The 13310-nt window shown below is 63.6% G+C and overlaps 3 protein-coding genes across 12 annotated transcripts in view; 2 read left to right on the plus strand and 1 right to left on the minus strand.

Annotated features, from left to right (window-relative positions):
- Positions 1 to 338: 338 nt before the first annotated feature.
- On the plus strand, positions 339 to 2623 carry HGH1 (HGH1 homolog). Its single transcript, XM_084907123.1, has 6 exons — positions 339 to 1008; positions 1077 to 1177; positions 1291 to 1389; positions 1572 to 1663; positions 1746 to 1868; positions 1949 to 2623. The coding sequence occupies exons 1-6, from the start codon at positions 371 to 373 to the stop codon at positions 2138 to 2140; spliced, it is 1245 nt and encodes a 414-aa protein (XP_084763249.1). The 5' UTR covers positions 339 to 370; the 3' UTR covers positions 2141 to 2623.
- Positions 2624 to 3519: 896 nt separating this feature from the next.
- On the minus strand, positions 3520 to 6200 carry LOC311615982 (testis-specific serine/threonine-protein kinase 5-like; the record flags this gene model as incomplete). The annotated part of the gene is made up of 8 exons (XM_084907132.1): positions 5971 to 6200; positions 5498 to 5605; positions 5155 to 5357; positions 4921 to 4976; positions 4553 to 4685; positions 4360 to 4475; positions 3874 to 4008; positions 3520 to 3797 (listed from the first exon to the last, which is right to left on the minus strand). The coding sequence occupies exons 1-8, from the start codon at positions 6172 to 6174 to the stop codon at positions 3520 to 3522; spliced, it is 1233 nt and encodes a 410-aa protein (XP_084763258.1). The 5' UTR covers positions 6175 to 6200.
- A 5597-nt stretch (positions 6201 to 11797) lies between these two features.
- MROH1 (maestro heat like repeat family member 1) overlaps positions 11798 to 13310 on the plus strand; it is a 38661-nt gene continuing 37148 nt past the window's right edge. For 6 of the 10 annotated variants that reach the window (XR_014793840.1, XM_084907207.1, XM_084907208.1 and 3 more), the window contains exon 1: positions 11798 to 11865. The gene's annotated coding sequence lies outside the window, so the exon portion shown is untranslated. The remainder of the gene's footprint in view (positions 11866 to 13310) is intronic. The other 4 variants (XM_084907211.1, XM_084907214.1, XM_084907212.1 and 1 more) reach the window with 2 other exon arrangements.

The following is a 13310-nucleotide window of genomic DNA, read 5'->3' on the forward strand; positions in this document are numbered from 1 at the left end:
GTCATGGATCGTCTCTTCCAGCGAAGGTGGGCCTCTGCCCGGTCCAAGATGGGGGAGGCATGTGACGTCAGTCGCCAGGGGCTGTGGGCCATCCCAGGGGAAAGTGCCACTGAGCGGCCCCAACGTGTGTGCCTCCAGGAGCCCCAAAGCCCTGTCCTCCCACCCACCCAGGTAGGCGCTTCCGGCGGCACCTAGTCCCACAATGCCCCGCGCCTCGGCGTAGCCCCGCCCCGCACGCTTGCCCCGCCCCTTTAACAGAGTCCGCAGCCTCGGATTGGTCTTCATGGCTTCCGTGTTCCGGGCGGGCGGGCCCGAGGGCCCAGGGGCGGGGCGGGGAGGGGCGGGGCGCACTGGCCCGGGCGGTCGCGAGATGCCGGGAGGCGCGGGGCCGGCTGCGGCGGACGCGGCCTCGGGGGCCGGCGGCGTGGGCGCCGGGGGGCCGCCGGCTCCGGAGGCGGAGGCGGAGGCGGCCGAGCTCCTGCCCTTCCTGGCGCCCGGCGCGCGGGCGGACTTGCAGGCGGCGGCGGCGCGGCACGTGCTGGCGCTGACGGGCTCGGGGCCCGGCCGGACGCTGCTGGCCGGGCAGGCGGCGCTCCTGCGGGCGCTGGCGGCGCTGGCGGCGGCCCCCGCCCCGGCCCCGGCCCGCGACGCCGCCCGCGCCCTCGTCAACCTGGCCGCCGACCCCCGCCTCCACGAGCCGCTGCTGGCGGCCGCGCCAGCGCTGCCCGCCCGCCTGCTGGGCCGCGCGCTGGACCCGCAGTGGCCCTGGGCGGAGGAGGCGGCCGCCGCGCTGGCCAACCTCAGCCGCGAGCCGGCGCCGTGCGCCGCGCTGCTGGAGGCGCTGGCGGCCGCGGAGCCCGGGGAGGCCGGCCTGGGCCTGGAGCGGCTGGTGCGCGCGCTGTGCACGCCCGGCTACAATGCCCGCGCGCCCCTGCACTACCTGGCGCCGGTGCTCTCCAACCTCAGCCAGCGCCCCGCGGCCCGCGCCTTCCTGCTGGACCCGCACAGGTGAGCCCCTGCGGCCCGCGGGGGGCGGGGAGCGAGCAGGGACAGCACTGAGCGGCCCCTCCCTCCAGGTGCGTGGTCCAGCGGCTGCTGCCCCTCACCCAGGACCCAGACTCCACCGTGCGCAGGGGCGGGGTCGTGGGGACGCTGCGAAACTGCTGCTTCGAGCACCGTGAGTGGCGGTGGGGCAGGGTCATTGCTGTGGGAGGCAATGGAGGGGGAGGCTGAATTCTAGGGCCCCTCTAGACTGGAGTGGTCCCCATCCCTGTCTCTTACGCCCTCCAGGACACCACGAATGGTTGCTGGGGCCCGAGGTGGACATTCTCCCCTTCTTGCTACTGCCCCTGGCCGGGCCTGAGAACTTCTCTGAGGAGGAGATGGAGCGTGAGTGGCTCTCCTGGGTGGAGCCTCAGGCTTGGCGGGAGGGGAGGACAGTAGTGGGAGGGGGAGGAATTGTCCCCATCAGGGCCCCTTCCGAAGCCTCCTAGCGGGAGTGGCTGACAAGGGGGGGTGTCTGGCCTGGTGGCTCAGCTCAGGGACCCAGGGACTCCCACCTCCGCCGCTAGGCCTGCCCGTGGACCTGCAGTACCTGCCGCCAGACAAGCAGCGGGAGCCTGACGCCGACATCCGGAAGATGCTCATTGAGGCCATCATGCTGGTGAGCAGGGGCCCCGCCTAGGGGAAACCCCGCCCCCCAACATGTACGCCGGCATCTGGCTAAAGTCTGCTCTCTCTCTCAGCTGACGGCCACAGCACCTGGGCGGCGGCAGGTGAGGGACCAGGGAGCCTACCTGATCCTCCGAGAGCTGCACAGCTGGGAGCCTGAGTCTGACGTGCGGGGGGCTTGTGAGAAACTCATCCAGGTGGGTGCAGCGCTGGGGGGAGCGGGGAAGGGCACGCCCACGGGGTGCTGGCGCCTGCTCACCTGCCTCCGCTGCTGCAGGTGCTCATTGGGGATGAGCCGGAGCGGGGCATGGAGAACCTGCTGGAAGTGCAGGTGCCTGAGGATGTGGAGCGGCAGCTGCAGGAGCTGGACCGCCAGGAGCAGGAGCAGTGCCAGCGGGAGCAGCAGGAGCAGCAGTGCCAGCGGGAGCTATCTCCAGAGCCACGCTCGGAGGGGGCCGCGCCCACCTGAGGCACCTGCACAGACCACTGCCAGCTCCAGGCCCCCTTGACGAGCCGTCTGTCCTGGCCTCCCAGATCAGGCCATCCTGCAGCTGCCTGCAGGCCTCTGGGTCCCTTTGCTCCGAGGCTGTGCCCTCCTGGGAGGCAGAGCTGCACTTGAGCTCTGGGTTCAGGCTGAGGGCTCTAGGGCTAATGCTCCTTAGACATCGGCGGGTTGCGGGCACCTCCCTGTGCCCTGTTGCTTGAGCAACAATGCAGCTGGTGCCTGGCCAGCGTGGTTCAGTGTGTGAGCATTCGACCTACGAACCAGGAGGTCGCGGTTTGATTCCCGGTCCAGTCCGGTCCGGTCGGAGCACCTTGAGCCAGGTTGCGGGCTCCACCCCCAGCATGGGGCGAGGAGGAGGCAGCTGATCATGATTCTCATCATTGATGTTTCTATCTCTCGGCCCCTCTCCCTTCCTCTCTGAAATCAATAAAAATAATATATTTTTTTAAAATGCAACTTATTCAAAGGAGCTAGCCAGGTCCTGTGGCTCTCAGGTGCCTCCAGCGGGATGGCCCGGGAGCCACGCACCTCCTCCCAAGCTGAGTGCCCGTGGCCTGGACGTGGCAGCCTGAGAGGCGAGCGGGCGCTTCCCAGTCCCAGGGTTTCCACCGGGGTCGAGGCCGAGTCAGGTGTAAGCAGTGCCTCTTCCTGCCAGGCCCACCCACGTCCCTCCACCTGGGCCCTCTGCTGACCCTCCGCCTCCGTGGCCTGACCTGAGACCTTCACAGCGGCAGCCTGTCCCTGGGCTCTCTCAGAGCTGCCCCCCGCACCCCAGCCTGTCCTCGGAGCACTAGTGGGTGCTGCCTCCCCTCCATCCTCTCCCCCTTTCCACTTGACCCAGACCCTGTTCTTCCCGCAGCTCCCCTCCAGCACAAGACCCAGTCCCCTGCCCCCCACGGGTGGTCCCTCTACTTTGCATCCTCCCAGTAGTCACATGGCGGACCCTGGTGGGCGGTCAGTGTGGCCCTCACCCTCTACATTCCCTTCCTGGGCTCCCACCCCATGCCGTGCCATCTTTGGCATAGCACCCAAGTACTGCCCCCAGGCCCGGGCGCCCGGTCCTGTAGCCCAGCAAGGCTCCCTGGGACCCCAGACTGCCACCCCTCCTGTCCTCTGTCCCCTGCTGTTCCCAAAGCCACAGGTCTGCTCCCCCGTGCTAGCCCCTGGAGGCCAGTGCTCATGGGAGCCTGGTGCCCCCTGGTGTGGTCAACCCACTCCCCCTCCCCAAAGCTCTGGCCTGTGGGCGTTAAGGGGGCTCGCCAGTCCCCCCAGGCCGCTGGTTCACACCTCAGCTCCACAAAAGAAACGGTTTATGAGGCCTCCGCCCTGCCCACGCCCTGCCCTCAGCTGGCCAGGTGGTGGCCCAGCGCGCTCCTGAGGACGCTGGGGGGGCGCCCCGAAGGGGGCCGCCTGGCAACGCCCACCCAGAGGCTGGCCTTGGCCATGCCCCGGAGCCCCAGCCCCGCGGAGGCAGAGCTCGCCCCGCGGCTAGGGCGGGCCCCCGGGGGCGGGGGCGCTGGGCCAGAGGCACTCTTGGGGGTCCCCCTTTGCGGGGAGCGACGCAGCTGCAGAAGCGGCCTGGCGGGGTCGGAGTCCTCTCTGGGCTCCGCCGGGTTCTCTGCTGGGGACGCAGGGGGGGTCAGGGCGTGCGCTGAGGGGCGGCCAGCCCTCCCGCCCGCCCCCGGACCCCGCCCCACCTGGCGCCGCGCCGGGCACCGCGCGGAGGAGCGCGGGCGGGGCGGGCAGCATCCAGCGGTGCGCGGCCACCTGCCGCAGGTCCGGGCGCGCGCACGGCCGCAGCTGGAGCAGCGCGCGGATCAGGTCCTGGCACTCTGCGGGCGGGAGGCCAGGGCTGCAGCGCCGCCCCCGCCGCCCTCCCTCCCCCGGGGTGTCCACTGAGCCCCAACCCCGCCCGTCCCCGATGGAAGACCCGCACGGAGCCGGGGAGCCACCCTCCCAGCTCCCCCGTCACAGCGGGCGGGAGGGCTGGGTGACGGGGTGCCGGGCAGTCTGACTCTGTGCCCTCCTCCTGGCGCAGAACGGCCCGGGGGCCCGGGCGGCGGGCTCCCCTGGGGACAGGCCGGGCGAGAAGGCGGGGCCCCGGTCTCTCGCGGGGATTGGGGGGCCCGGGCGGCGGCCTCCACTGGGGACAGGCCGGGCTGTGGGCCCCGGGGCGGGCTCACCTGGGGACAGGCCGGGCGGGAAGGCGGGCCCCCGGCGCATCAGCAGCAGCATGCGGCGCGGCCGGCGCTCCTTGAAGGGCAGCCTCCCGGTCACCATGGCGAAGAGGATGACACCGCTGGGGCAGGGGCTCCTCGGGCCTGCCCCCCACCCTCCGGGGCCTGGCCGCCGGGCGCCCGGCGGGGGGCCACTCACAGGCTCCACATGTCCGCGCGCTCCCCGTTGTACTTCTTGCTCATGAGGATCTCGGGCGCCGTGTAGGCCACGGAGCCGCAGAAGGTGCTCAGCAGCGCGTTCTTGAGCGCCGACTGGTTGGCGAAGCCGAAGTCTGTGCAGGGGGCCGGGGGCGGGGCCGGCGGAGCACCCACCGGGGAGGGGGGTGAGGGAGAGGGCGCTGTGGGGAGGGGCTGAGCCGTGGGCATGGGGGTGGGGGTGCCTGCAGGGTGGCTGTAGGCAAAGTGGGGGGAGGGTGGCAGGTCACCCCAGTCTGGAGCAGACCCTGCAGTGAGTGTCCGGGTCAGCAGTCAGCACGGCCCCGGCGGGTGGGAGTGGGCTGGGCTCACCTGTCAGCTTCAGGAAGCCCTGGTCATCCAGCAGGATATTCTCACACTTGAGGTCCCTGCGTGGGGAAGCGCAGGTGGGGCTGGGCCTGGGCTCGGCGGGCCACCCTCGGGGCGGGCCGGGCGGGCCGGGCGGGCACCCTCACCGGTGCGGGCCGCCCTCGGTGCGGCCGGGGGGGAGGGGCGGGGGGGCGGGGGGGGCGGGGGGCGGGGGGGCAGGCGGGGCGGGCCCCTCACCGGTGCACGACGCCCGCGCTGTGGCAGTGGGCCACGGCGCTGACCAGCTGCCAGAACAGCCTGTGGGCCTCCTCCTCCTCCAGCCCGGGGCAGCGGCGGCGGTCGGACACGGTGTTGATGTGCTCCAGCAGGTCGCCGCGGCCCGCCAGCTCCAGGACCAGGTAGGCACGCTGGCTGTTGTGGTAGGTCTCGTACAGCTGCACCTGCGGGACCCCACCCGCCGCTAGCACCCCAGGAGGGGACCGACCGTCCGGTGCCCTCGCCGGGGGCGTCAGGAAGGGGAAGGAGGCAGGCCCGGGTGGGCGGCAGGTGCAGGAGGTCAGACAGCTGGGGGTCTGCCTACCACGTTCAGGTGCTTGTAGGTGGCATGGAGGGACGAGATCTCTCGGGGCAGGAACTTCTGGGCGAACTCCACGGGGGCCTCGGCAGTGGAGACGATCTTGATGGCCACCTGCAGGGCGGGTGGGAGCGGCTGACCGCAGCCCCCAGGCCAGGGGGTGACGGGCCGGGTCCCAGATCCTTGGTGCTCAGTGCTGACATGATGGGGCGGGGGAGGGGGTACACAGAATCCTGGGAGACAGCGCCCTCCTCTGTCCCCCTCCTGCCGGGGACACTTCCTCGGGGGGATCCCAGACGGCCAAGTGGCCAGCCAGCCTGTGGGCGCCTTGGCCTCCAGGGCGGGTGTGGGATCCGTTGGGAGAAAGCCAGAGAGGCTGGGAGGCGCCCGAGAAGCGTTAGGATGGGGCCCAGGAGGGAGGGCCGGGTTGCAGGACCCCCCGCGCCCCGGTCGGGCCGGGGAGCAGGCGGCTGCCTTACCATGCTGTGGCGCTTGCCCCGCAGGTCGGAGGCCAGCCTGGGGTTGTGCTGCATGCGCTCTTGCGTGGCGAAGGCCAGGTAGACTCTGGAGAAGGCCCCCGAGCCGATCTTCTTGGAGGAGAGCAGGTAGCCCTTGTCCCTGCACTCACGCACCTGGGCCATGAAGGTTTGCTGGTCCGGCTTCCGCCAGCCATTGCCCTTCATGGAGGGCAGGGCGCTGTGGACGGAGCTGGGGCTGTCCAGCTCTTGGGAGGCGAAGGAGGAGGGGGCGGTTGGCAGAGGCCTGGCTGGTGTCTGAGGAGCTGGGGTGACCGGGGCTGCGGGAGGCCAGGCGGGACCTGCTCCCCCTGGCGGCGTTGGGAGGCTTTGCTGGGGCTGGGGCAGAGGCAGGGGCGTGGCCAGGGCTGAGAGCTCAGGGTAAGGACTGAGGCTGTGGGGAGGGCCAGCTCTGGGGAAGAAGGGCAGGTTCTAGAAGGAGGGGTTCTAGAACTGCACCTGCATTGTGCCCTCAAAGGAGGGCCCTTCTGTCCCCAGGACCTGCCTGTCGAGAGCATCTTGCTGAAACCGGCCCTGTCCTGCGAAGGCCCCCGCCCCTCTCAGTGGTGAGAATCCCTGAGGGCTAGCGTCAGCGGGAAAAGACAACAGGTGCAGCACCTGTCTTAACTGCGCCCCTTCCTTGTCCTTTGGGAGGGCCCCATGCTGGCAGCGGGGGAGGGGAGCACCGGCCGTCCTCTGCTGAGGCCTGAAGCTTCTCCTGCCCCAAGCAAAGGCCCCCAGAGCTCTCTGCAGACTCCAGGACACAGCACCAAGGAAGTGAGGCCCCTGGGCCCACCCAATCCCTGCAGCTTCCGGAGAGAGCGGCCAACAGGGCCCTGCCCTCTCCTGCCCTCGAGAGTCTTCTGTGAGCAAAGGGAGTAGCAGGTGGCAGTGAGTGAGTGCCTACTGCGTGCCAGGTGCCGTGCGAAGCGGCCACAGTGGGTGCGCCTCCCCCCTCATAGCACAGACCACACCTGATGTGCCTGACCCAGGAGGCAGGCAGTGCACATTCCGGATCTAAAATCGGAGCGTAGCCAGGTGATGCCCATTTTACAGGTGACGGGACTGAGGCCCCCATACACAGTCTCTCTGCTATGAACTGGATGGCACGGACGGAGTACGGCAGCTCTGGGAGTGTCCCTCAGGGCCTGGGCGTGGTGGGGCTGGGTGTCTGTGGACCTGACTCGTCCCCCGCTGGGACTCCTGGTGGGTGGGGAGTGCCTGCTGCAGGGAGGCCTGGGCATGCTCTGCCTGCGAGGCCGAGGCTCCTTTTCTCACCCCTGTTGGACTGGGAGCTGTTCGGGAGCAAGGCTTGTGTTTGCTATTCCCTCACCCACAGCCTACGTCTGGCAAATTGCCTAGAACGGTGGTCGGCAAACTGTGGCTCTCGAGCCGCGGTTTGCCGCTCTGTTGACTAATGAATTTGCCGACCACTGCTTTAGGGAAAAACACTTAAAAAAAAAAACATTTTAATAATGTACTAATGTCTTTACCTGAAGTCAAAACTTCTGGGTAAGGGTAATGCCTTACGCAGTGGCCGGCAAACTCATTAGTCAACAGAGCCAAATATCAACAGTACAAAGATTGAAATTTCTTTTGAGAGTCAATTTTTTTAAAACTTAAACTTCTTCTAACACCTCTTCTTCAAAACAGACTCGCCCAGGCCATGATATTTTGTGGAAGAGCCACACTCAAGGGACCAAAGAGCTGCATGTGGCTTGCGAGCCGCAGTTTGCCAACCACGGGCCAAGAATATAACAAATGTGGATAAACTAGCTGGTTTGTTGCTGATCTTGGGGTTAGGAAAACAGCAGCCACTCCATGTATTCCAAGCAGAGGGCTAACCTGTTTTTGTTTTTGGTGGTTTTTTTTTTTTTTTTTTTAGTTTTTTTTCAGGGAGGAAGGGAGAGGGAGAGAGAGAAACATCAATGATGAGAGGATCATTGATTGGCTGCCTCCTGCCTCCCAGTTCATGGGTTGATGCTCAGGTGCAGCACACCGGCCGGGCTAGGGGGGATTTAAGATGGGGTTGCCATCAGGTACTGGAAGGTGTGGAGCGGGGCCCTGTCTAGGGCTAGAGCAGCACAAGGGGAAAACGTGGGGCTCCGGGCAAGGGTGGCTGTGCTGCTGGCCACACCCCTCTCATCTCCTGCTTCCACCAGGGCCCAGGACACACTGGAGGACAGCAAGTTGGTCCCCAGCCTCAGCCAACCTCCTTCTGCAAAGTCCGTCTTACCCTCCTCTTGCTCTGCACCCTAGCTCACCCCTCCATCCCAGGGAAGTGCAAGGAGCACCCAACGCAGGCTGGGCCTGATGCTGAGCTCTTGGAAGAAAAGAGCAGATATGGGCCTGTCGTAGAGCTGACTGACCGTGTGGGAGGGAGACGAGCTTAGCAATTTAATAGAAGTTAGAGGACAGCTGTGCTAGTGCTGGGCAGTGTGTGCGCTTGGGGACTGAATGGCTGAGTTGGGGAGAGGGTGGGGCCAGCAGGGCAGGCCGGGCTCTGGCCTTGGGGAGCATGGGCAGGGCTTCTGCAGGAGAGCAGGCCGTCCAGCCGTGAGCTTGGGAGAAGTCTCCTGTCCTGCTCCCTGGCAACTTCCACGTCCTATTTGACCTCTCCCCTCCAGCCAGTTGGGGGGTTGGGGCTCTTTCTGAGGTGCCAGCCACATCTGTCAGCACCTCAATCAGCCATCCGAGTTCTGTCCCGTCCCTACAAAAGAAACAGGCTGGCCTGGCTAGTGTGGCTCAGTGGTTGAGCATTGACCTATGAATCAGGAGATCACAGTTCAATTCCCGGTCAGAGCACATGCCTGGGTTGCATGCAACCAATCAATTATTCTCATCATCGATGTTTCTCCCTCTCCCTCTTTCTCTGAAATCAATAACAAATATATTAAAAAAAAAAAAAAAAAAAAAAAAAAAAAGAAAGAAAGAAAGAAAAAGAAAAGAAACAGCCTGAAGTCCTCTCCATGGAAGAATGCCCCTCCCCTCACTGTTGAGCTGCCACCTGCCCTCATATTGGAGCCCCACTTTGCCACCTTGCCTCCTCGCCCACAGCTCTCTGCAGACACTCGTTGTGCCACTGACCACTTCCTTCTCAAAACGCGCTGCTCACTTCCTGAGCTGCTAGTATGTCACTCCCTCCTTTATTTCGGTTTGTGAACACATCCAAGCAATTTCAGCCTCAGGATCTCTGCAGGTGCCTGTGTCTCTGCCCAGAACGTGGGCCCCTCTCCCAGGCTGGACGGCACCCCCTTATAGCGCATTGTGTGTCTTATGGGTCTTTACTTGTCTGTTGTCTGTCTGCCTCTCCAGACCCAAGGCCCCGAAGGAAGAGAACTGCTTGTCTTCACTTCCAGGATCTGCTGGCCTCGTGTGTGTGTGTGTGTGTGTGTGTGTGTGTGTGTGTGTACTAGGTATACCGGTTAACAATGCAGATTTTTTTCAATAGATGGAGTTACACATATGTTGATATATAAGCATATATAAGCAATTTGATATGTATGCTATTTTGTTGTATTGACAAGCTTCTAAACTTCATATGTCAAATTTTCTAAAGTTAGTGTTAACATCATAGATATTTGTCGAATTTGTGCCAAAAAAAAGAACATTTGTGGGAAGTTTTAAAAAATACATATTTTATTGATTTTTTTACAGAGAGGAAGGTAGAGGGATAGAGAGTTAGGAACATCAATGAGAGAGAAACATCAATCAGCTGCCTCCTGCACACTCCACACTGGGGATGCACACGCAACCAAGGTACATGCCCTTGACCAGGATCGAACCTGGGATCCCTCAGTTTGCAAGCCGATGCTCTATCCACTGAGCCAAACCGGTCAGGGTGGAAGTTGTACTTTTTTTTTTTTTTTTTAGTTTTAATTCATTACTGTATTTTGAAGAAAAGTGCTGCTGACAGTTATCTATACTTTGGGAAGCTTATGGTGAACATGCTCCATCTTAAGATACTTGTGAACGCTGGTTTAAACGCTTTAAACCAGTGTTTCCCAAACTTCTCTCATGATGAGAATCACCTGGTGGAGTTGTTAAAACACAGATTCCTGAATCCCAACTAAGAAGTGCTAAACTAGAATTTTTGAGAACATATAGGTAAAATTGCATACCTAACTTAGTGCTCTGTATATAACATCTGTCTTAGAGCACTAGTTAAGTATACAATTTTACCTATATGTTCCCAAAAATTCTAGTTTAGCACTTCTTAGTTGGGATTCAGGAATCTGTGTTTTAACAACACCACCAGGTGATTCTCATCATGAGAGAAGTTTGGGAAACACTGCTTTAAACCATTCAGATGTGAAAGACAAAGAACGTCCAGGTCAACCGAAAAAGTTTGAAGACCAACAATGACAAGCATTATTGGATGAAGATGTGTGTCAAACTCAAAAACAATTTGCAGAAAGTTTAAATGTTGCTCAGCAAACAATTTCCGATTGTTTACAAGCAATGGGAAAGATTTTAAAGGAAGGAAAATGGGTGCCACATCAACTGAACGAAAGACAAATGGAAAACCGAAAAGTCATCAGTAAAATGTTGCTTCAATGGCACGAAAGCAAGTCTTCTTTGCATCGAATTGTGACTGGCGATGAAAAGTGGATTTATTCTGAGAATCCCAAACGCACAAAATCATAGGTTGATCCAGGTCAACCATCAACATCGGCTGCCAGGCCAGTTCACTTCGGAAAGAAGACAATGCTCTGCGTTTGGTGGGATCGGGAAGGTGTGGTGTATTATGAGCTTCTCAGACCAGGTGAAACCATTAATACTGATTGCTACTGACAACAATCAATTTGAACCATGCTTTGATTGTAAAACAACCAGAATGGGCCACAAGACTGGGCAAAGTAATTTTGCTCTATGATGATCCACCATCACTTCAAAACAAGCTAAAGACACGTTAAAAGATCTTGCCTGGGAAGTATTAGCCCACCCACCGTATTCACCAGACTTTTCTCATTCAGATGACCACTTGTTCCGATCGATGGCACACGCACTTTCTGAGCAGCACTTTTAAGACGCACGAGGAAATGGAAAATGGGATCTCTGAATGGTCTGCCTCAAAACAAGAGTTCTATTGGGACAGTATCAACCAGTTACCTGACAGATGGGGAAACGTGTAGCTAGCGACGGACATTACTTTGAATGATGCACTGTTGATGTTTCTCTTGAAATTATCGTGTTTTCTTCGATTACAAAACCCGCACTATTAACCGGTTGATGGTTAATCCTCACTATTAACCGGTATGCCCGCACCTGTTGGAGGAGAGGTCGGTGGCCTCGGGATCTCGGGTGCGGGCTGGTTGGTGGGTGTCCAGTGTGCGTGCTCACAGGTGGGATACGGAGCACAGAGCCCCGGTGCCTAGGTCGCGGCCAACTGGCATGTGTACTGAGCTCGCGTCTCGGGTGGGTTCCCTGTTGTGCGGGACGGTGCCTTGTGTGCGGGGGCCGTGGGGGTGTCAGTGTCCGGGGAACGCGGAAGAGAGTGAGCAAGGAGCCCGCGTCCCGCACGGAGGAAACCCGCGCCTGCGCGGTGCCGGCCCGAACCTGCGCCGCGGCCCAACAGTCAGGAGCGGAGGCCCAGGGCCGCCGGGGCGGGGCCGCGCGCGGGGCGGAGCTTGCGCACTGCTGTCCGCTGGGGCTCGGTGGGCGGGGTGCGGAGAGCGAGAGGAACGCGCCTCCGACCAATGAGCGCTGAGATCGCATGGGGGCGGGCCCGGGACGCCGCGCGCCGGGCCTCGGTTGGCGGAGAGCGGCCGAGGGGCGGGAACAACACGAAGCCCCGCCCACTCGCGCGCGGCAGGGCGGGAGGGCTGCACCCCGGCGGCGGCGGCCGCGGCTCCTGAGGTAAACGGCGGGCGGGGACCCCGGCCCTCCGGCCTCGCCCGGGGAGACGCCCCTCGGGGGCGCCTGGGCCCGAGAGCTGGGGGTGACGCCTCGTCCGGGCGGCGCCGGGTCCGGGGGGCGCTCCCCAAGGTCACCGGGGAGCGCGGGTAGGTGCCGGGTTTGCGGGACCGAGCCCGCCCCCTCCGGGCTCAGGTGCGCCGGTCCCCGCGGGCCAGGTGGCCGCGTCACCGCGCGGAAGAGCGGCTCGGGGCGCTGCCTCCGGCCCCCCGCTTCCTCACGCCGGTTCGGTGCTCGTCCCCTGCGCGGAGGGCCCAGTCCTAGCGCCTGTCACCTCCGGGGCCCGGCTCCACGGTCCTGCCCCCCACGGCACTGGGGGCCCCTCTGTGAAGCTGAGCCCGCACCGCCGGACCCTGCCTCCCGCCCCTTCTCCCGGGACACGGAGGGAAGCGAGGCCGAGAGGCAGGTGCTCGGCGGGTCACGAGGGCGGCGGGTCCGGGCGGCCGCGGCGGGGCGGGAGCCAGACCTCGCTGGGCGAGCGCCGTCCGGCCCCGCCAGGATCGGGGCTCCGGGGCCCCGGCCGGGATCGGGGTTCCGGAGCCCCGGCCGGGATCGGGATTCTGGGGCCCCGCCGGGATCGGGGCTCCGGTTCCCACAGCGGGAGGCCGGAGGAGAGGGCTCTGGGAGCAGGGAGTCCCACCTGCAGCCTCCCTCGCAGGAGTTCCCCTTGGGGGTCGGGGGGGTACAGGGCGCTGGGGGGGGCCCTGGAGGGGTGGGCCCCGGAGGCAGGGCCTTTGGAAAGGGGTGCTGGTGGGAGTGCTGGGGAGAAGGAGGCCCAGGAGGGAGGTGCTGGCGCCGGCGGGCTTGGGCGGGAGGGGTCCGGGGGAAGGCGCCCCAGGAGGCCACGCAGGGACCCGCGGGTGGGTGGTTGCTGGGCACCCACAGTCTGGCGCCGGCAGGGAGCAGGCAGGTGCCGGGGCCTCGCGTTGGTGTCGGAACCCAGTGACCTAAGCGGAGCTGCCTGGCTTCCGGGCACCCCTGTCCGCCCGGGGTCTCTGTGGGTGTCCAGTGTGGGTGCTCATGTGTGAGATGCAGAGCACACGTGTGTGCTTGGCGGGGCTGCCTGGCGCTGCACGGGGCAGGCATGTGTCTGCGAGTGGGCGGCAGTGCCCCAGCCCGTCTCTGATGGCCCCTCTGTGGGTGGCGTCTTGTGTGCGGGCTCCTGGGGGGTGTCAGTGTCCGAGGGGGACTCAGAGGCGGAGCCCGAGGGGCCAGGCGCACTCGCTTCAGGGCTGACCTAAACAGCAGACACTTATTGCCTTTCCTTTTTTTAAAATTAAAAAAAAAATTATTTCAGAGGGGAAGGGAGAGGGAGAGAGAATCATTGATTGGCTGCTTCCTGCATGCCCCACACTGGGAACCAGCTCACAACCTGGGCGTGTGCCCTG

This window comes from Pipistrellus hanaki (assembly GCF_964339955.1).
Source record: "Pipistrellus hanaki genome assembly, contig: scaffold_41, whole genome shotgun sequence".
Classification (NCBI taxonomy): Eukaryota; Metazoa; Chordata; class Mammalia; order Chiroptera; family Vespertilionidae; genus Pipistrellus; species Pipistrellus hanaki.